Here is a 24,074-nt window from a genome sequence, read left to right on the forward strand (position 1 = left end):
GTTGGTAGACAGCAGCCGCCCAGGGAGGTACTACCGTCCTGCCAAGCGAGTAAAACGAAACCCTGTAATTGTTTTACATGATGGTAGGATTTCTGGTGTCCTTTTTTTCTGTCTCATGAACATGCAAGATTTCAGGTACGTCTTGCTACTTCTACGTACATTTAGGTCACACTACACATACATGTACAAGCATATATATACACACCCCTCTGGGTTTTCTGCTATTTTCTTTCTAGTTCTTGTTCTTGTATATTTCCTCTTATCTCCATGAGGAAGTGGAACAGAATTCTTCCTCCGTAAGCCATGCGTGTTGTAAGAGGCGACTAAAATGCCAGGAGCAAGGGGCTAGTAACCCCTTCTCCTGTATAAATTACTAAATTTGAAAAGAGGAACTTCTGTTTTTCTTTTTGGGCCACCCTGCCTCGGTGGGAAATGGCCGGTCTGTTGAAAGAAGTTGAAAGACATGTATGTGTAGTGTGGCCTAAGTGTAAGTAGAAGTAGCAAGACATACCTGAAATCTTGCATGTTTAGGAGACAGAAAAAAGGACACCAGCATTCCTACCATCATGTAAAACAATTACAGGGTTTCATCTTACACTCGCTTGGCAGGATGGTAGTACCTCCTTGGGTGGTTGCTGTTTACCAACCTACTACCTAATTAAATACATATAGTCGGACTTGAGTCCTGGAAATGGGAAGTACAATGCCTGCACTTTAAAGGAGGGGTTTGGGATATTGGCAGTTTGGAGGGATATGTTGTGTGTCTTTATATGTGTATGCTTCTGGACTGTTGTATTCTGAGCACCTCTGCAAAAACAGTGATAATGTGCAAGTGTGGTGAAAGTGTTGAATGATGATGAAAGTATTTTCTTTTTGGGGATTTTCTTTCTTTTTTTTTGGGTCACCCTGCCTCGGTGGGAAACGGCCTAATTTTTGACAAAAAAAAAAAAAAAAAAAAAAAAAAAAAATGAAGGGAATGTATGAAAGTATAGTAGTACCAACACTCTTATATGGATGTGAAGCTTGGGTGGTAAATGCAGCAGCGAGGAGACGGTTGGAGGCAGTGGAGATGTCCTGTCTAAGGGCAATGTGTGGTGTAAATATTATGCAGAAAATTCAGAGTGTGGAAATTAGGAGAAGGTGTGGAGTTAATAAAAGCATTAGTCAGAGGGCAGAAGAGGGGATGTTGAGGTGGTTTGGTCATTTAGAGAGAATGGATCAAAGCAGAATGACATGGAAAGCATATAAATCTATAGGGGAAGGAAGGAGGGGTAGGGGTTGTCCTCGAAAGGGTTGGAAAGAGGGGGTAAAGGAGGTTTTGTGGGCTAGGGGCTTGGACTTCCAGCAAGCATGCATGAGCGTGTTAGATAGGAGTGAATGGAGGCGAATGATACTTGGGACCTGACGATCTGTTGGAGTGTGAGCAGGGTAATATTTAGTGAAGGGATTCAGGGAAACCGGTTATGTTCATATAGTTGGACTTGAGTCCTGGAAATGGGAAGTACAATGCCTGCACTTTAAAGGAGGGGTTTGGGATATTGGCAGTTTGGAGGGATATGTTGTGTATCTTTATACGTATATGCTTCTAAGCTGTTGTATTCTGAGCACCTCTGCAAAAGCAGTGATAATGTGTGAGTGTGATGAAAGTGTTGAATGATGATGAAAGTATTTTCTTTTTGGGGATTTTCTTTCTTTTTTGGGTCACCCTGCCTCGGTGGGAGACGACCAACTTGTTGGAGAAAAAAAAAAAAACAAAAAAAAAAAAAAAAAAAAAAAAAAAAAAAGTATGTTTATTGCCCTTGTAGTCAAAAGTTGGGCATGAGCATGCCCAAAATGCTCTACACAACCACTGGGTTTCTACATGTACTCAAGTGTTGCCCATTTCTGTATAAACAAAGTATTATGTAGAAATAAACTTGAATTTGTATATAAAATCCTTAATAATCAGGGAAGGGGTGGGTCTCAAACCCATAGCAAGCGAGTCTTAACCCTTTGAGGGTCGAGAGGCCCTCTCCTAACTCGTTCTTAGGGTCAAAAACTTTTCGGGAAAAAAAAAAAAAAAATTTTTTTCTTACGAAATGATAGAGAATCTTTTCCCAATCATAATGACACCAAAAGTATAAAATTTGATGGAAAACTTATGGAATTATGCTCTCGCAAAGTTAGCGGTCTCAACGATGTTTATGCATTGGCGATTTCGCCGACTTTGAGTCCTATTTTCGGCCAATTCCTGTGCACTAGTCAACAAAAAATCATATTTATTTGGCAAGAACTCCACTTTTTCTATCGAATAAGCACAAAAAAAAAACAACCATTTACCAATTTCAACTGCCCAATAAAGTGGTTAGAAATTGGCAATTTTGCCAATTTCACACAAATTTCAGAAGATGACAATTTCCAAATAGGGTCCAGAATAAACAAGACAGACATTCCTGGAACTAAAATAACAAGTTCTCTGTTCATTAGTCACGTCCCCACTCCCCTCTTACATTTCTTTTGCTTTTCATTTTGAATTTTTATTCTCACAAAAAATAGATTTACTGTTATGCAGACTACTGCATTAGTGTAGAAATGGTATAAATAATATCAGCGCACTTGTGAAAGAATATTAGACTCACAAGTTGACGTGTATTGGACGCTTGACATGATTTGTTTACTTTTGAACTTTGGCAAAAATCGAACATTTCTGCTACTTTGAGCTCAATTTCAAGGTACTTTTCATTGTGAAACCAGTCAAAATCATCTCAATTTCTGTAATACGTCTTCCATTCTATAAAATGAGACCAGGAAAACTAGAATACAACCATAAATACCATACAAAAATACAGTGTAAAGTTGCTGTTTTAATCCAAAAACACCGTCAAAGTTTTTTTTTCTTATTACCCACTGTGTGCTGCAGGATTTTTTTCATACTGCGCACACTGACCACAGACCCATTCTTTCATACGTAAGCCTACCAGCTTTCTCTCGCTAGATTTGAAGGCGCTAGAATTTAGGCATTCTAGTACGTCAATAACCCTGGTGCGTAAGCCATACTAGTACGTTGGAAACCCTGTAAGGGTTAAATCTCTCAGTCCAGTGTGCTAACCACTAAAGCACACCTACCTGATAGGACAACACATTGGCCTACAAGATTTAGGACTTGCTTGTCATGGGTTTGAGTCCAATGTGCTCTCCAATTTATTACTGATGCCATCTCATAATAATTTGAAAAACCAGAATCTTCATGGTTACAGAGACAAGAAATGACAACTTGTGTCACCAGTGTCATAATCCTGAACAATCTGTGTCACTTACCAGTGTCATAATCCTGAACAATTTCACCCACTGCTTTAATTGCCAATGAATATTGATTATCTATGCCAGGCTGACAGTAATGTAGAGAAGCTGGGGTGCGGGGATCACCATTTGAGGCAGTAAAGTCGACAGCAACAGTAAAGTGTATCTCTGTGCCGCCGCGGATGTAGTCAAGGAACGTAGGCTGCACGTGACAGGTGATGTGCTGTAAGGTGATCTTTCCTGAGTCTTTGTAGCTAGACTTTTTGGCTTTCTTCTTGGGATTGATAAGATGATAAACATTAGTGGTCCCTGGACCTTCTAGCAACCTGAAAGAAAAAGTCAGGTTTAATTTAATAGAAAGCATGATGTAAAAATATAAGTGCTACAGCATACACCATTCAACCCTTTCACTGTCCAGACCCCAAAATTAAAAGAGCTCAGTGTCCATGTTAAAAAAAATCTGAAAGGGTAATGTTTTTCTTTAGGTAATGACAATAAAAATAGCATAAAATTTGATAGAAAATTTACATAATTACTGTTATGTGGTTATAGGAGCTACTAGAAGAACCCTAGTTATACTGGAGTAAATACCTATGTTGCAGGAAATGAGCCTATCATTTGTAATACCTAGTTATATTGAACTGTTGAGGACACAGTTGGCTTGATTCTGGCATAAGAATGATTATATGTAGGAGAACTGGAGTGCTATCCTTACAGTTCAACACTTGTAAACAAAACAAATAATGTTAGAATAATTATACGGTGGACCCCTGGTTTACGATATTATTTCATTCCAGAAGTATGTTCAGGTGCCAGTACTGACCGAATTTGTTCCCATAAGGAATATTGTGAATTAGATTAGTCCATTTCAGACCCCCAAACATACACATACAAATGCACTTACATAATTGGTCGCATTGGGAGCTGATCGTAAACCGGGGGTCCACTGTATTTTATAAGGAGTACTTTAAAAGTGTATTATTATTAATAAGGTTAAGAGTATGGTAGCATTAGCGGAGGAGAGCAAAAGAGTATTAATGCAATAGTTGAGAATAACTGAATGTTGATTTTTTTTTTTTTTTGCTAATACTTTGTGCAGGTGTGGAGATGCAACTGGCTGCTTCCCTCTCTTGGAAGCCAGGCTGGAAGAAGCAGATTCCTTTGGGCAAGAAATGAGTTACCAAGGAGATAAGACCTATGCCAGAGTTTTGTTATAGAGTTAAATGTGCCAGGGTTGCTACAGTGTATCAAAACACTGGGTTAAGGCAACCAGGAAGGAAATATGGAAAAACTGTTCTCAAAATGGGCTACTAAATGACTGGGGCCCAGACTTATGGAGTGGTTCCCATGTCCATATGCTAGGAGATTGTGTATTCATAGTTGCTAAATGTAAGGGATAAGCCGTACTAATTGTCATATGCACAATTTGCAAATACTACTTAACCATAAAATACAGTGGACCCCCGCTTTAAAATACAGTGGACCCCCGCTTAACCCTTTGACTGTCGCAACCCCCAATCCTGAGATGTCTCCTGGTGTCGCAAAATTTAAAAAAAAAAAAAAAAAAAATTTTTTCTTATGAAATGATAGAGAATCTTTTCCCGATTGTAATGACACCAAAACAACGAAATTTGATGGAAAACTGACGGAATTATGCTCTCGCGAAGTTAGCGACCTCAGCGCTGTTTACAAATCGGCGATTTCGCCCACTTTGAGCCCTATTTTCGGCTAATTCCATTGTTCCAGTCGCCCAAACTCATAGCTATTTCTTTAGAACTCCATTTTTTCTATCGTTTGAGTACAAGAAACTGCCCATTTACCAATTTCAACTACCTAATAATGTGGTCAGAAATTTGCAATTTGGCCAATTTCACGAAAACTAAAAAATATGACAATTTCAAAATAAGGTCCAGAATGAACAATGCAGACATTCCTGGCTCTAAAATAACATTTTCTTTGTTCATTAGTCACATCTCCAGTCCCCTCTGATATTACTCTTGCTTTCTGTTTTGAATTTTTATTCAAACAAAAAATAGAAGACTTACTATTATGCAGACTACTGCAATACTGTAATAATTGTATAAATAACATCAACCCATTCATGACTGCATATTAGAATGGCTAGTTGGACATTTATTGGACAATGGCATCATTTGTTTACTTTTGAACATTGGCAAAAATCAAACATTTCCCCTACTTTGAGCTCCATTTCTAGGTTCTTTTTATAGTAAAATCAATCAAAATCACCTCTATTTCTATAATATGTTTTCCATTCTATCAAATGAGACCAATAAAATGAGAATACAACCATAAGTACTATACGAAAATAGACCACAAATTCGGCATTTTAATTAAAAAAAACGGGCGGAGTTTTTTTTTTCTCATTATGCACTGCGTGCTCCAGGATTTTTTTTATATGGTGCACACTGACCACACAGACCCATTCTCTCACATGTGGGCCTACCAGCTTTCTCCTGCTTGATTTGAAGCCGCTAGAATTTATGAGTATATATACGTCAAACACGGTACCTCGTAAGACGTATATATACGGCCGCGACAGTCAAAGGGTTAACGATCACCACCCAATGCGACCAATTATGTAAGTGTATTTATGTAAGTGCGTTTGTACATGTATGTTTGGGGGTCTGAAATGGACTAATCTACTTCACAATATTCCTTATGGGAACAAATTCGGTCAGTACTGGCACCTGAACATACTTCTGGAATGAAAAAATATCGCTAACCGGGGGTCCACTGTATATAGGTATTCGTGTATACAAGTAGTATAACTTTAACCTATTGTCTGAATTGAAGAAAGGACAAGTTTCAGAGGATGAGTTGAACTTGTAATTGATGTATTTCCCTAGGCCTCATTCAATTCAATTCAAGTTTATTCTCTATAAGGGTTACAATGTGGGGTTTACAGGTTTTGGGTATTGTGTGGTTTACATGTTATAAAATACTAATTACATGATAACCACCAGGTGGTTATCATGTAGTTAGTTGTCGGGGTGGATCAGGGAGATGAGAAGTTTTCTAACTGTAGTTTTGAAAGTGATGAATGTGTCTGCAGTTCTAGAGTTTTCAGGTAGGGTGTTCCAGATTTTAGGGCCTTTGAAATACACTGAATTTTTGTGAAGGTTTAGTCAAACACAGGGAATGTCAGAGAGATGTTTGTGTCTGGTGTTATGCCTGTGGATCCTGTCACAACTATCAAGAAAGCGTTTTAGGTCAAGGTTAATATTGGAATTTAAGGTCCTGTAGATATAGATTGCACAGTAGTAAGTGTGGATGTTCTGAACAGGGAGTAAGTTTAGATCTATGAAGAGTGGGGAGGTGTGTTGCCAGGGATGGGATTTAGTGATTATTCTAACTGCGGCTTTTTGTTGGGTTATTATTGGCTTTAGGTGTGTTGCTGCAGTTGATCCCCAAGCACAGATAGCATAGGTGAGGTATGGATATATAAGTGAATGGTATAGTGTGAGAAGGGCAGTTTGCGGTACATAGTATAGTATCTTGGAGAGGATCCCCACCGTTTTGGATACTTTTTTTGTTGTGTGTTGGATATGGGTGCTGAAATTCAGGTTGTTGTCGAGGTATAGGCCAAGGAATTTGCCCTCATTATGTCTGTCAATTAGAGTGTTGTCGATTTTAATGTTAAGCTGCGTAACACCTGCTCTGCTACCAAACATAATATAGTAGGTTTTGCCAGTGTTAAGTGTAAGTTTATTGGCTGTCATCCAAGTCGATATTTTGAGCAGCTCCTCGTTAACAATGGTGTCGAGGGTGGCAAGATTAGGGTGGGAGATGACATAAGTCGTGTCGTCAGCAAAGAGAATGGGTTTCAGGTGTTGGGATATGTTTGAGAGATCACTGATGTAAATGAGGAAGAGCAGGGGTCCAAGGACACTTCCCTGCGGAACTCCAGTATCAAGTGGCCGTGTTGATGAGGCTGTGTCTTTAATGGTGACATACTGATACCTATTAGAAAGGTAGGATTTAAAATATGCAAGCGCATGGCCTCTTATACCATAGTGGTCAAGTTTGTGGAGTAGGATGCCGTGGTCTACTGTGTCAAACGCTTTTCTTAGGTCAATAAAAATTCCTAGCGGATATTCCTTATTTTCCAATGCTGTGTAAAGCAGGTCTAGCATTTTTATAATTGCATCATTAGTGCTTTTATTTTTCCTGAATCCAAATTGGCAGGGGTTGAGTATGTTTTGTGCCGTTATAAATGAATATAGTCTCCTGTGCACGAGTTTCTCGAAGATTTTGGATAGCAATGGTAAGTTTGATATTGGCCTATAGTTGTTTACGTCTGTAGGGTCACCACCTTTATGTATTGGTGTAACCCTTGCTGTCTTGAGTAGTGTCGGGAAAGTGCTAGTTTCCAGTGACTTGTTTAAAAGTAATGTGATAGCATGCGAAAGGACATGGGCCGCTCGCTTGTACAATAATGGTGGGAAGTGAGAGATTCCCCGAGTTATTTTTAAGTGACTTTATGATCGCGGTGACTTCCGTGGGCTCAGTTGGTACAAGATAGAAGTAATTTGGGAAATTCCCATCTAGGTAGTCCCCGGCACGGGCATTGATACGTGGGATTTTACTGGCGAGATTAGATCCTATGTTTGAGAAGAAGTCGTTTATCTTGTTAGCTGTATCAGTGGGATGCAGTGGTGTTTCATGAGGTTTAGTTAGAACAATATTCTTGTTTTTTTTCAGTTTGTGGGTCCCCAGAATCTGGGAAAATGTTTTCCAGGTCCTTTTTATATCTCCTCTTGTGTCAGTGAATCTGCTGGAGTAGTATAGTTGTTTGGCTTTATTAATTTGGTGAGAACTGTTGAATATTGTTTAAGAAAAATCTTTGTGTATTAAGCCCTGTCTATATTGCTTTTCATATTGGTGTTTCTTATCAATGGATTTCAGAATGCTGCTGGTTAGCCATGGGCAACCAAGCCGTTTATTCGTGATCTGTTTCGTTTTTATTGGACAATGTTTGTTGTATAGTCTAAGTATTTTGTTAAGAAAAATGTCTGTCCAATCGTCAATGCCATTGGCATTGGAGAATTCTGTAGGCCAGTCAACAGTTTCCAGGTCTGCTGTGAAATTCCTTATTGAGGCCTCATCATGGAGTCTAAATGAAACTTCGTTGTATTCGAGTGGTGGTTTACTAATGTTTGTTAAGAGGAAGGTTGGGTAGTGGTCAGTAGTGCTGTCTGCGGGTATTAGAGAGCTATTTTAACCAGAGCATATAGTGAGAAGGACCCTCAACCAACGTAACATGGGAAGCTCAACCGGAAGAGTCATCTGATTGTTAAAATAACTCGAGACATGCTTTGAACTATATGTGTTGGTATGGGGCTGCAGTTACATGTTGCTGGTAGGAGAGGACACTTATCAAGAAGGTTTCAGTGGAAGTAAAACTGTTTTTAGATCTTAATGTTTTACTGGTTTTTTTTTTCCACCTAAGGGAAAGTTTGTTTGTGGGTTTTATGGTAGCTGCTGTGTGAATATTTTACATTTAACTTGTGCTGCTATATTCTGCCTCTGGAAAATTTTTCTCCACTGATAATTGTGAGAGTGAAGCAAATGTTGAAGCATATAAAAGGCTATAATAGAAGTTGTGTCCACTGACTTTTTAGGCTACATTGAGGAGGGTAATAATCTATCAGTAAACATGTCTGTTATCAGTAACTAAAAAGGATCACCTACTCCAGGTGATAAGGAAGTAGAGCTGATGAAACTTAAGCTAGCCCTGACACAGGCTGAAGAAGCTAGAATTCAGGCTGAAAAGTATAAGGGAGAGAGAACTTCAAGGGCCAGGAGGTTCAGGACAAGAGCCTGAGCAGAAAAACTTAGCACAAGCTGATAAATTTAGTTCTAAGTTTACACAGAGTGACCTGGACAGATTTGTTTCACTTGTTAACTCTTAAACTGTCCAAACATAGATGTACCTTCACATGTGAAGTGCTCCAGAAGTAGATCTTTTTTTTTTTTTTTTTTTTTTTTAAACAAATCGGCCGTCTCCCACAGAGGCAGGGTGACCCAAAAAAGAAAGAAAATCCCCAAAAAGAAAATACTTTCATCATCATTCAACACTTTCACCACACTCGCACATTATCACTGTTTTTGCAGAGGTGCTCAGAATACAACAGTCTAGAAGCATACACATATAAAGATACACAACATACCCCTCCAAACTGCCAATATCCCAAACCCCTCCCTTAAAGTGCAGGCATTGTACTTCCCATTTCCAGGACTCAAGTCCGACTATATGACATATCTTCAAATAAAAAAAAAAGTAGATCAAAGTTTTTTTTACATACTTTCAAATGTTGAAAAAATGTAGATCTACATTTGGACAGTTTAAGGGTTAACAAAACAGCTGCAGTGCAAAGATGGCCCCTAAGGGTTATAAAGAGCAGAAGATGAGTAAGATACATGTGCTACAGTTGGGTATCATCAGTCAAATACAGAGGCAGCAGGTGTAGCAGCAAAGTAAATAAAATGTAATCAGTCCTCAACCTTAAAGAAGTACAGTGGACCCCCGCTTAACAATCACCTCCCAATGCGACCAATTATGTAAGTGTATTTATGTAAGTGCGTTTGCACGTGTATGTTTGGGGGTCTGAAATGGACTAATCTACTTCACAATATTCCTTCTGGGAACAAATTCGGTCAGTACTGGCACCTGAACATACTTCTGGAATGAAAAAATACCATTAACCGGGGGTCCACTGTATTTGAGGTGGGCAGTCACTCAGCCTGGAGAAGAGTTCAGCTTCATGCTGAGGGACTGACCACCTCAAAAATTGTCTCCAAGGTTGATGGACTGATTACATCATATTTACTTCACTACTACACCCACTGCCTCTGTATATGACTGAAGAAGCTTATGTAGGCAAAACATTTCAGCAATAAAGATACCCAACTGTTGCACATGTCTTACTCAACGTGTCAGTATTTTATATTATTTTCAACGTAAAGAGTTGATACTCTGGAGGGGGATGAATTCTCTGATTATAAGAGAGTTAAGGAAGTTGTACTGCTTGCATGACAAATGCTACCCGAGAAATACTGACAAAATTTCGAAATTTAAAATTGCAGGATGGACATTACTTGATTTTGGAAAAAGAGAACTTGTCTCTTTATTAAATGGTACTGTTCTAAGAAGTAAATGGAGACTTCGGGAAAATTAATAGATCTCCTCCTCGAGAAATTGTACAATGAAAATGAAAAATGAAAAAGTTTATTTCCTTGCAAAGGTTACAATGTGTGGTTTACATATTACAAAATATTAATTACAAAGAAAGCCACCAACATGCCTAAAAATTTCAGGCAGACTAATCCTAATTGACTATATTGACACAGGTTATGGAACAGTACATTTTAATGTAGTTATTTTCATATAGTCAGACTTGAGTCCTGGAAATGGGAAGTACAATGCCTGCACTTTAAAGGAGGGGTTTGGGATATTGGCAGTTTGGAGGGATATGTTGTGTATCTTTATATGTATATGCTTCTAAACTGTTGTATTCTGAGCACCTCTGCAAAAACAGTGATAATATGTGAGTGAGGTGAAAGTGTTGAATGATGATGAAAGTATTTTCTTTTTGGGGATATTCTTTCTTTTTTGGGTCACCCTGCCTCGGTGGGTCACCCTGCCTCGGTGGGTCACCCTGCCTCGGTGGGTCACCCTGCCTCGGTGGGTCACCCTGCCTCGGTGGGTCACCCTGCCTCGGTGGGTCACCCTGCCTCGGTGGGTCACCCTGCCTCGGTGGGTCACCCTGCCTCGGTGGGTCACCCTGCCTCGGTGGGTCACCCTGCCTCGGTGGGTCACCCTGCCTCGGTGGGAGACGGCTGACTTGTTGAGAGAGAGAAAAAAAAAAAAAATAATGTTCATTAATGAATACTGATATAAAAGTTAGGTAATTAAAAAGTTTATCATTAGTAAGATTGATAATAGTGAGGTAGTTTAAAACTTATAACAGTATTACTATTAGTAAATTTAGTAATGGGAATGGTTGTAACTTGGCATAATACACTGTTTCCATAAAAGCTTGTATATACTGGCTGAATATTTCAGACAAACTTAGGACTAATTGAAGATTAATTAGGCAATAACTATTAGGAAATCTATGTTTACCTCCCCCTCAAGGAAGGTTCCTTGATGTTGGTGAGGGGCTCTTGATTTAGGGAATTGGATCTGTGCTCCAGTTCCCCGAATTAAGCCTGAATGCCTTCCACATCCCCCCCCAGGCGCTGTATAATCCTCCGGGTTTAGCGCTTCCCCCTTGATTGTAATAATAATACGTAATATGTTTACCTTCATTTAGAAGAGTGTAAGTGTAAAATAAGGAGAATTACAGATAATGAGAGTACGTATTTTGTTTTGGACATGTCCACGATACAGAAAATAGCATGTCTGGTTTTCACATAGCTGATGATGGGTTGTGTTAGGGAGATAAGGTGTTTTTTAACTGTGGTTTTGAAAATGCTGGATGACTCTGCAGTTCTAAAGATTTCAGGGGAGGGAATTCCAGATTTTAGGCTCTTATGTACATTGAGTTTTTGGCGAGATTTAGCTGGACACAAGGAATGTCAGAGATTTTTGTGTCTTATTATGTCTATGGGTCCTGTTGCAACTATCAAGAAAGTGTTTTAGTTCAGGATTAATATTAAAATTTATGGTTCTGTAAATGTAGGTTGTACAGTAGTGTAAATGTTTTGTACAGTGAGTAAGTTTAGGTCTTTGAAGGGGAGGGAGGGGGGGTGTTGTCTAGCATTGGATTGCGTGATAATTCTTACTGCGGCTTTCTGTTGGGTTATTACTGGCTTGATAGACGAGTGAATAGTATAGTGCAAGCAGGGCTGATTGTGGTACATAATAACGTATCTTTGAGAGGATCCCAACTGTTTTGGATACTTTTTTTGTTGTGTGTTGGATATGGGTGTTGAATTTGAAGTTGCTGTCAAGGTGCAGACCCAAAAGTTTTCCCTGATTATGTTTAGCAATAAGAGTGTTGTAAATTATAATGTTCAGTTGGGCATCACCTGTTCTGCTCCCAAGCATAATGTAGGTTTTGTCAATGCAATTCCTGTTGACCTCACAGGCTATCTGGAGGACAAGGGTGAGAATTTCCTCACTAACAAATAGCTTGGAGGTAAGAACAGCCATCCTCTTTCTGAAGTACCTCCCACTCCCTAAGCCTAAATTTCATGGTCATAAGGTAAAGATGACCCGAATTCTCAGGGGCAAATGAGGGTTGAAGTGCTGTCTCAAGTAGAAGGTAATGGTAATTCCAACAGAGCTCAGAGTTTAACTAGGCCCACACCAAATGATTTTTCAGTTACTCAGGTAGACAGTATCAGTCCTACATCAAATGGTAAGAGCACCCCTAATGCTCATTCCTGTTTCTACTACAAGTGAAAAGAACACCTGCAATGGTGTTTGCAGGTTCAGGGAGAGAAAGAACCCTCTCAGGTGACTTCAGCTGCTTAGACACATCCGGCTGCCCTGGATTCGATCTCCAAAGCAAGGCGAGGAGGTGCCTTTACATAATCTAGACCCAAGGATTCAAGTACTTTCTAGTAGGTCCACAGCTGCTTTGCATAAGGACATGGGCCGAGTCGAGAATGTACTGGTTTAAGAGATGGATGTAGCATCTATACCCTACTACACTCTGGAGTGCTGGTGGTGTCTAAAGATGGACAGGGGTATATATATTATAGGTTCAACAATGATACCTGCACATAAATTGTGGATAGAATACACATACTGAACTGGTTATCTCCCTGTAGGTATTTTGAATGAAATTCCCTTTCATGGGTCAATCTCTTGTTAGGTACTAATGTCATGGGCCTGTTAGGTAGTGAGGAACCACTAGTGAGGGGACCATACCCCAAGATTTGGTTAGAGAAGGCAGGGAAAATCCTGCCAAACCTTTATCCTTTTGATGCCATTAACCCTTTCAGGGTCGAGAGGCCCTCTCCTAAACTCGTTCTCAGGGTCGAAAATTATTTTGAAAAAACAAAAAACAAAAAAAAAATTCTTATGAAATGATAGAGATTCTTTTCCCGATCACAATGACACCAAAAGTATGAAATTTGATTGAAAACTTACAGAATTATGCTCTCACGAAGTTAGCGGTCTCGACGATATTGACGCATCGGCGATTTCACCCACTTTGAGCCGTTTTTGGCCAATTTCAGTGTACTAGTTGACAAAAATCATATCTATTTTGCTAGAACTCCATTTTTTTCTATCGAATGAGTAAAAGAAACCACCCATTTACTGATTTGAAGTATCCAATAAAGTGGTCAGAAATTGGCAATTCTGCCAAATTCACACAAATTTCAGAAGATGCGAATTTCCAAATAGAGTCCAGAATAAGCAAGACAGAAATTGGAATGTCATTAAAATAAAATTTTCTCTGTTCATTAGTCACGTTCCCAGGGCCCTCTTACATCTCCTTTGCTTTCCACTTTGAATTTTTATTCTCACAAAAAATAGAATATTTAATGTTATGCAGACTACTGCATTAGTGTAGAAATGGTATAAATAATATCAGTGCACTTGTGAAAGAATATTAGATTCACCAGTTGACGTGTATTGGACACTTGGCATTTGTTTACTTTTGAAATTTGGTAAAAATCGAACATTTCTGCTACTTTGAGCTCAATTTCAAGGTACTTTTCATCATAAAATCAGTCAGAATCATTTCAATTTCTGTAATATGTCTTCTATTCTATAAAATGAGACCAGGAAAACTAGAATGCAACCATAAATACCATACGAAAATACGCTGCAAAGTCGCTGTTTTAAACCAAAAACACTGTCGGAGTTTTTTTTTCTCTCATTATGCACTGTGTGCTGCAGGATTTTTTTTTATACTGTGCACACTGACCCATTCTTTCTTATGTAGGCCTACCAGCTTTCTCTCACTAGATTTGAAGGCGCTAGAATTTAGGCGTTCTAGTACGTCCATAACCCTGGTGCGTAAACCGTACTAGTACGTCGGAAACCTCGAAAGAGTTAAAAGAAGTATGGCTCATGACCATGCTACCAAGAGAATTCATGACATTCCTCATGACAAGAGTGAAGACTTAGGATTGGGAACTCTTTTTCCTGAATTTGAACAACAGTCAACTGAGGACACACATGTCCCAGTCAGGTTGAACCTGATTGCAGCATAAGTCAGGGAAGGAGTGTGAAGGAGACCGCACCTACTAGGCTACAATTAATTGCTGCAGAGGAGGTTGATGACAAACTTTAATCAATCAAAGCTTCAGCTGTGACTGAGGGAGAATCTTTATGTTTAAATAAGTGTTTCTATTTCAGGAAGCAGCCGCCTTTGATTGCTGTATCTGTGGAAGGAGAGTAAGAGTTTTGTTACCAGATTGTGGGTGGTGCCTGAGCCCTATAGAAACCACGGTCTTGCCTTACACAAATAACCCGTACATAGAAGAGAGGAGTGTACGACGACGTTTCAGTCCCGACTTGGACCATTTACAAAGTCACACCAACAAGAAGGAGAGCAGGATGGGTATATATAGGCAGGAGGTGATAGTACTGGTGGTGGTAGTAGTAGTAGTGGTGGTAGTAGTGGAGATGGAAGGAAGTAGTAGTGGGGAGGTATTGTGCCTTTTTTTTTTGTTATTTATGGTCTTACCTTAGTGCACTCGATGTATGCACAAGGCTTATTCCTCTAAGAAAAAGGAGTAGAAGATGTAAAATAGAAAGAGACAGGCGCTCCCTTTACAGGCGACGGAAAAGAATAACAGTGGCTAAAAGAGGTCAATATATCTGAAATGCGTAGGGAGACACTGGTCAGAGAAATAGCAAACATCAAACTTAAGCTAAAGGAATCTTATAGGAGTCAGGAATCGCGGAAAGAACTAAAAGCCATAAATGAAATCGAAAGAAACCCAAAGTATTTCTTCTCCTATGCCAAATCAAAGTCAAGAACAACGTCCAGTATTGGGCCCTTACTTAAACAAGATGGGTCCTACACAGATGACAGCAAGGAAATGAGTGAGCTACTCAAGTCCCAATATGACTCAGTTTTTAGCAAGCCGCTAACCAGACTGAGAGTCGAAGATCAAAATGAATTTTTTATGAGAGAGCCACAGAATTTGGTTAACACAAGCCTATCTGATGTTATCCTGACGCCAAATGACTTCGAACAGGCAATAAATGACATGGCCATGCACTCTGCCCCAGGGCCAGACTCATGGAACTCCGTGTTCAACAAGAACTGCAAAAAGCCCCCATCACGAGCCTTTACCATCCTATGGAGAGGGAGCATGGACACGGGGGTCGTCCCACAGTTACTAAAAACAACAGACATAGCCCCACTCCACAAAGGGGGCAGTAAAGCAACAGCAAAGAACTACAGACCGATAGCACTAACATCCCATATCATAAAAATCTTTGAAAGGGTCCTAAGAAGCAAGATTACCACCCATCTAGAAACCCATCAGTTACACATCCCAGGGCAACATGGGTTTAGAACAGGTCGCTCCTGTCTGTCTCAACTATTGGATCACTACGACAAGGTCCTAGATGCACTAGAAGACAAAAAGAATGCAGATGTAATATATACAGACTTTGCAAAAGCCTTCGACAAGTGTGACCATGGCGTAATAGTGCACAAAATGCGTGCTAAAGGAATAACAGGAAAAGTCGGTCGATGGATCTATAATTTCCTCACTAACAGAACACAGAGTAGTAGTAGTCAACAGAGTAAAGTCCGAGGCAGCTACGGTGAAAAGCTCTGTTCCACAAGGCACAGTACTCGCTCCCATCTTGTTCCTCATCCTCATATCTGACATAGACAAGGATGTAAGCCACAGCACTGTGTCTTCCTTTGCAGATGACACCCGAATCTGCATGACAGTGTCTTCCATTGCAGACACTGCAAGGCTCCAGGCGGACATCAACCAAATCTTTCAGTGGACTGCAGAAAACAATATGAAGTTCAACAATGAGAAATTTCAATTACTCAGATATGGTAAACACGAGGAAATTAAATCTTCATCAGAGTACAAAACAAATTCTGGCCACAAAATGGAGCGAAACACCAACGTCAAAGACCTGGGAGTGATCATGTCGGAGGATCTCACCTTCAAGGACCATAACATTGTATCAATCGCATCTGCTAGAAAAATGACAGGATGGATAATGAGAACCTTCAAAACTAGGGATGCCAAGCCCATGATGACACTCTTCAGGTCACTTGTTCTATCTAGGCTGGAATATTGCTGCACACTAACAGCACCTTTCAAGGCAGGTGAAATTGCTGACCTAGAAAATGTACAATGAACCTTCACGGCACGCATAACGGAAATAAAACACCTCAATTACTGGGAGCGCTTGAGGTTCCTAAACCTGTATTCCCTGGAATGCAGGCGGGAGAGATACATGATTATATACACCTGGAAAATTCTAGAGGGACTAGTACCGAACTTGCACACGAAAATCACTCACTATGAAGCAAAAGACTTGGCAGACAATGCAACATCCCCCCAATGAAAAGCAGGGGTGTCACTAGCACGTTAAGAGACCATACAATAAGTGTCAGGGGCCCGAGACTGTTCAACTGCCTCCCAGCATACATAAGGGGGATTACCAACAGACCCCTGGCAGTCTTCAAGCTGGCACTGGACAAGCACCTAAAGTCGGTTCCTGATCAGCCGGGCTGTGGCTCGTACGTTGGTTTGCGTGCAGCCAGCAGTAACAGCCTGGTTGATCAGGCTCCGATCCACCAGGAGGCCTGGTCACACACTGGGCCGCTGGGGCGTTGACCCCCGGAACTCTCTCCAGGTAAACTCCAGTGCATAACAAACCTTTACGTAGCCACTTAGGTAATGCTAAAACAGTATCCAAGGTTTCCACGCATTTCTTCTGGCCTCAGCTGTGGAAACCATCAGAGAGTATGCAATGGCCTGTCATGCCTGCCAAATTATAGGAAAACCTAACCCCTTTCAGCCTATTTCAGCACCATGTGATCCCTTCAGCAAGCTGGTAGTGGATGTCATTGGCCCACTCCCAAGGACCAGAAAGAGAAATAATTATTTGTCACAGACCGGGCCGCGGGGGCGTTGACCCCCGGAACTCTCTCCAGGTAAACAATTATTTGCTCCACTACCAGATACCAGGAAGCAGTCCCTTTAGACAAGACAAAGACAAGATTTATTTCAGCATGCTTGTACAGAGATGGATGACATTTAGGTGTGCATGCATAGAGCCCATAATTATGCAAAGCATTTCAGGCAGGTGTATTATTAAGCTTGCCTGAAATGCTCTACATAATTAAGGGGCTCTCCATATTAGAGATGTAATGTCATTCATTTTTTACAAATGGAAATAAGTATGGAAATAAACTGACTGATTGAATGAAGTTTATTAACTGTCAATAAATTAGCAAATTAGCACCTATAGTCAAATCTTGTAAGGTATCTTCGGAAGCATTTCATAAGATGCATCAACTATTAAAGAATCAAGCCTTTCAAATGGGACAAACTCAAGTTATTTCACAAAAAAATATAATGCTATTACCAATAAAAATTGGTAAATTGTCACCCACACACTCCAGAAATAATCAGAATCAATGTTGCAACTAGGACAGGGAAACCAACAACAACTACCAGAAAGATGCACCTAATAACTGATTTAGACATTGATGAAAACAACTGATTGAGGAAACATTTTGCTATGAGTGGCTTCTTCAGTTGTGATATAGATCAGCTAGAATAAGAAGTGTATATATAGTACAAGATTACTAAATGTGAAAAGAAAAACTATAGTTTTTTTGTTTTTGGGTCACCAGGAAAAAAAAAAAAAGAGATAACAAAAAGACACAATACCATGACTGGAAAAGTACATAAATAACCCACACATAGGAGAGGAGAGATGAACAAGAGGTCAGATGAACACAGGTGAAAAGTGGGAATAACATACTAGCAGTGAAGTTGGTAACATCTACTAGGGGTGGGCCAATAGACCTCCTGCAGTGCTCCCTGGTGAAAAATAGTATCATCTGATGGTGTCACTGTTGGGTGGCAGTTGTTTGGCCTGGGCTCTGAATATACTGTAGCTACCTGACTTCTGTGGTATTCTTCCATGCATATGCATCTGCAGAAATCATCTTAGCGAACTATCACTCTGACTTCACTGAACTTTGTGATAATTCCCTGTGCTGTTCTATTTTGCATGAGGGCATAAATTTTGCTCATCCTGGCTGTAGGTGTATTGTTCTTAAAACTGGAGAATAACAAAAAAAAGGCACAATACCGTGACTGGAACGATACACAAATAACCCGCACATTAAAGAGAGAAGCTTACGACGACGTTTCGGTCCGACTTGGACCATTTACAAAGTCACACCGACTTTGTAAATGGTCCAAGTCGGAACGAAACGTTGTCATAAGCTTCTCTCTTTAATGTGCGGGTTATTTGTGTAACTGGAGAATGTTTCACTTTTATACATCTTGTTGCAGCCTCCTCAAGGTACGAGTGTTACACCCTTTTGTCGATTTTAAGTCGACAGTTTCTACTTGTTATTATTGCAATGGTATACTTTTACATGTTATTTTTGCTATTTCACTTAATTTTATATTCAGGAGTAATTCCATTAGTAGCTAAAATGGATTTACTCGACTTTATAATAGAGTGGACCCCCGACTAACGATATTATTTCAATCCAGAAGTCTGATCGGGTGCCGTTATAGACCGAATTTGTTTCCATAAGGAATATTGTGAATTAGATTAGTCCGTTTCAGACCCCCAAAAATACACCTACAAAAGCACTTACAAAAATATACTTACATAATTGGTCAAGTTGGGAGCTGATCTTTAGTCGGGGGTCCACTGTATCTGGTCGTATTACTTAGCTTTGTACATAGGTAGGTTATTTAATTAGTCCAAATTGCTGGTGCTACCTGGCCAAGCACCAGTAGGTGATTTGAGCTGCTCAACCCCTGCTCTGACTGAGTCAAAGTGGGTTGGTAAAGCCTCACTTTGTTCAGTTCATACCTTCCTCTGGACCAGGAAGGGTCTAGGGAAGTGTCCACCTCTAGACCAACATTCGCCTCGCTAAAAAATACCAGGAATTTTCGGAAACTCATTGTTAAGACTTATCTCGGTTGGAGAAGGCGGTTGAGAAGCTCTTAGAGAAAGTGAAGCCAAGTGAGCAAGCCTCGGTGGTGTAAGAGCGCTTATTGCAGAGTGAACCCTATGTAAGAGCTCTATCAATGTGGTATTAGTGTTTGTAAGCAATGCCTGTGCATGTACATATACATACTGATATTTCCTGACTCACTCAGAGCCATTTGTAAATACTTAACCTAGTACTGTGATGTTTTAATGAGGAGTGGCATAAGTGTTCTACTCATAGTGCAAAATATGAGAAAGTGGATTTAAGTGGTTATTATGGTTATTAATAAATTAAATAGAAAACAAGGAAATTCCTTTTCCTCCACAAATGAAGACCCCTAGACGTGATAAGTTTGTTAGTTTGTTACGAAAAGCACTATAACCCAGGGACAAACTGACTATGTTTGTAACAATGAGGTACATATTAGTCTTGAGGGCAGCACTGTACATCTTGTTGCAGCCTCCCCAAGGTATGAGGTACACATTAGTCTTGAGGGCAGCATTGTCTGTATGTCTGTTCTTATTAACCCTTAAACGGTCCAAACAGATCGACGTTCAAATTCGTATTGCTACAAAAGTAGATCTACTTTTTTTTACATATTTTCAAATATAACAAAAAAAAATGTAGATAAAAGTTTTTTTTACACATTTTCACATGTAAAACAAAAAAAAAGATCTACAATTTTTACATACTTTCAGATATTGAAAAAACGTATATATACGTTTGGACCATTTAAGGGTTAATTTTCACTAAGCCTTTGATGGAGGTTAAAGCATTGGTGGTTACTTTCATATGATCATTTGTCATTAGCAAACTACGGAATGTAAAGGGGTCAAGAAACTCTTACACCTGTTATCAAACAACCCTAGGCAGCAAAACTCTATGGCTTGCCAAAAACACAAGCTCAGTGCCCCACTCAAGTCCATTTCTTTGTGGTTTTGAAGTACCTTTTGAATCACAATTCACAGGAATCCTGGCTAAACAACTTACCAAGCTAATGTATAATACTTGGGAGACCTCAAGTTTTTTTTTTTTTTTTTTTTTTTTTTTTTTTTTTTTTTTTTTTTTTTACAAGTTGGCCGTCTCCCACAGAGGCAGGGTGACCCAAAAAAGAAAGAAAATCCCCAAAAAGAAAATACTTTCATCATCATTCAACACTTTCACCACACTCGCACATTATCACTGTTTTTGCAGAGGTGCTCAGAATACAACAGTTTAGAAGCATACACATAAGATACACAACATATCCCTCCAAACTGCCAATATCAAGTTACATTAGGGAATTAAAGAATAAAACACACCCAAATTTTAATAAACCATACCCCCGGCCGGGATTGAACCCGCGGTCATAGAGTCTCAAAACTCCAGCCCGTCGCGTTAGCCACTAGACGAATCTCCACGCTAGCTGGAGATTCGTCTGTAAAAACTTGCATTTGTGGTCACAGAGGTGCCTGTGCTAACTTTCCTATGGTGTAGAAATATACCTAGTTGGATGAATCTTATTGTGGCTAGCTGGTCTAGTGGCTAACGCGACGGGCTGGAGTTTTGAGACTATGACCGCGGGTTCAATCCCGGCCGGGGGTATGGTTTATTTGCAATCGTGTCATTACGATTTCTTGAGTCATGTTGACGGCAGTGAAGGGACTTGAGCTAGAGTTCGTCACGGCCACGCTAGCTGGAGATTCGTCTGTAAAAACTTGCATTTGTGGTCACAGAGGTGCCTGTGCTAACTTTCCTATGGTGTAGAAATATACCTAGTTGGATGAATCTTATTGTGGCTAGCTGGTCTAGTGGCTAACGCGACGGGCTGGAGTTTTGAGACTATGACAGCGGGTTCAATCCTGGCCGGGGGTATGGTTTATTTGCAATCGTGTCATTACGATTTCTTGAGTCATGTTGACGGCAGTGAAGGGACTTGAGCTAGAGTTCGTCACGGCCACGCTAGCTGGAGATTCGTCTGTAAAAACTTGCATTTGTGGTCACAGAGGTGCCTGTGCTAACTTTCCTATGGTGTAGAAATATACCTAGTTGGATGAATCTTATTGTGGCTAGCTGGTCTAGTGGCTAACGCGACGGGCTGGAGTTTTGAGACTATGACCGCGGGTTCAATCCCGGCCGGGGGTATGGTTTATTTGCAATCGTGTCATTACGATTTCTTGAGTTATGTTGACGGCAGTGAAGGGACTTGAGCTAGAGTTCGTCACGGCCACGCTAGCTGGAGATTCGTCTGTAAAAACTTGCATTTGTGGTCACAGAGGTGCCTGTGCTAACTTTCCTATGGTGTAGAAATATACCTAGTTGGATGAATCTTATTGTGGCTAGCTGGTCTAGTGGCTAACGCGACGGGCTGGAGTTTTGAGACTATGACCGTGGGTTCAATCCCGGCCGGGGGTATGGTTTATTTGCAATCGTGTCATTACGATTTCTTGAGTCATGTTGACGGCAGTGAAGGGACTTGAGCTAGAGTTCGTCACGGCCACGCTAGCTGGAGATTCGTCTGTAAAAACTTGCATTTGTGGTCACAGAGGTGCCTGTGCTAACTTTCCTATGGTGTAGAAATATACCTAGTTGGATGAATCTTATTGTGGCTAGCTGGTCTAGTGGCTAACGCGACGGGCTGGAGTTTTGAGACTATGACAGCGGGTTCAATCCCGGCCGGGGGTATGGTTTATTTGCAATCGTGTCATTACGATTTCTTGAGTCATGTTGACGGCAGTGAAGGGACTTGAGCTAGAGTTCGTCACGGCCACGCTAGCTGGAGATTCGTCTGTAAAAACTTGCATTTGTGGTCACAGAGGTGCCTGTGCTAACTTTCCTATGGTGTAGAAATATACCTAGTTGGATGAATCTTATTGTGGCTAGCTGGTCTAGTGGCTAACGCGACGGGCTGGAGTTTTGAGACTATGACCGCGGGTTCAATCCCGGCCGGGGGTATGGTTTATTTGCAATCGTGTCATTACGATTTCTTGAGTCATGTTGACGGCAGTGAAGGGACTTGAGCTAGAGTTCGTCACGGCCACGCTAGCTGGAGATTCGTCTGTAAAAACTTGCATTTGTGGTCACAGAGGTGCCTGTGCTAACTTTCCTATGGTGTAGAAATATACCTAGTTGGATGAATCTTATTGTGGCTAGCTGGTCTAGTGGCTAACGCGACGGGCTGGAGTTTTGAGACTATGACCGTGGGTTCAATCCCGGCCGGGGGTATGGTTTATTTGCAATCGTGTCATTACGATTTCTTGAGTCAAATTTTAATATGAAGGCCCTGTCCACAAAGATACCCACAGATGAAGTTTTAAACCTCATGCTCCACATATTAAAAAATGACTTATCTCATAATGAGCCATGGTAATAATGACCTAACAGAACTTGATGTGAATCATAACAACTGCTTTAGTTTCAAGAGACGTACAGTATAAACAATTTAGCTTTGTCGTGTATTAGTGTAGTCCTGGCTAATTTATACATGAAACAGCTGGATTCCACCTACATATTAACCAACCGGAAGCACTACATGGATAACATCCTGGTCATCGTACCTAGGATGCTCAACATGCAAAACTTTTTTTTTTTCTAATACATCGGCCGATTCCCACCAAGGCAGGGTGGCCCGAAAAAGAAAAACTTTCATCATTCACTCCATCACTGTCTTGCCAGAAGGGTGCTTTACACTACAGTTATAAAACTGCAACATTAACACCCCTCCTTCAGAGTGCAGACACTGTACTTCCCATCTCCAGGACTCAAGTCCGGCCTGCCGGTTTCCTTGAATCCCTTCATAAATGTTACTTTGCTCACACTCCAACAGCATGTCAAGTATTAAAAATCATTTGTCTCCATTCACTCCTATCAAATACACTCACGCATGCTGGCTTAAAAAAAAGTCCAAGTTCTCGCATACAAAACTTCCTTTACCCCCTCCCTCCAACCCTTCCTAGGACAACCCCTACCTCGCCTTCCCTCCACTACAGATTTAAACACTCTCGAAGTCATTCTGTTTTGTTCCATTCTCTCTACATGTCAGAACCACCTCAACAACCCCTTCTCAGCCCTCTAGATAATAGTTTTGGTAATCCCACACCTTCTCCTAATTTCCAAACTATGAATTCTCTGCATTATATTCACACCACACATTGCCCTCAGACATGACATCTCCACTGCCTCCAGCCTTCTCCTCATTGCAACATTCATCACCCATGCTTCACACCCGTACAAGAGTGTTGGTACAACTATACTCTCATACATTCCCCTCTTTGCTTCCACAGACAAAGTTCTTTGTCTCCACAGAGTCCTCAGTGCACCACTCACCCTTTTTCCCTCATCAGTTCTGCGATTCACCTCATCCTTCATAGACCATCTGCTGACACGTCCACTCCTAAATATCTGAATACATTCACCTCCTCCATACTTTCTCCCTCCAATCTGATATCCAATCTTTTGTCACCTAAACTTTTTATCCTCATAACCTTACTCTTTCCTACTTTCACTTTTAATTTTCTTTTTACATACCCTACCAAATTTATCCACCAACCTCTGCAACTTCTCTTCAGAATCTCTCAAAAGCACAGTGTCATCGGCAAAGAGCAACTGTGACAACTCCCACTTAGTATTTGATTCTTTATCTTTTAACTCCACACCTCT

General features: G+C 40.5%; 1 protein-coding gene across 2 annotated transcripts in view; it reads right to left on the reverse strand.

Moving 5' to 3' along the window:
- Positions 1-24,074, reverse strand: part of LOC128700858 (copine-8) — a gene marked incomplete at its 3' end in the record, with an annotated part of 117,417 nt that overhangs the window by 18,572 nt on the left and 74,771 nt on the right. For both annotated transcript variants that reach the window (XM_070104768.1, XM_070104767.1), the window contains 1 exon segment: positions 3,298-3,605. In XM_070104768.1, coding sequence (XP_069960869.1) covers positions 3,298-3,605 — 308 coding nt within the window.

This window comes from Cherax quadricarinatus, chromosome 94 (genome assembly GCF_038502225.1).
Source record: "Cherax quadricarinatus isolate ZL_2023a chromosome 94, ASM3850222v1, whole genome shotgun sequence".
Classification (NCBI taxonomy): domain Eukaryota; kingdom Metazoa; phylum Arthropoda; class Malacostraca; order Decapoda; family Parastacidae; genus Cherax; species Cherax quadricarinatus.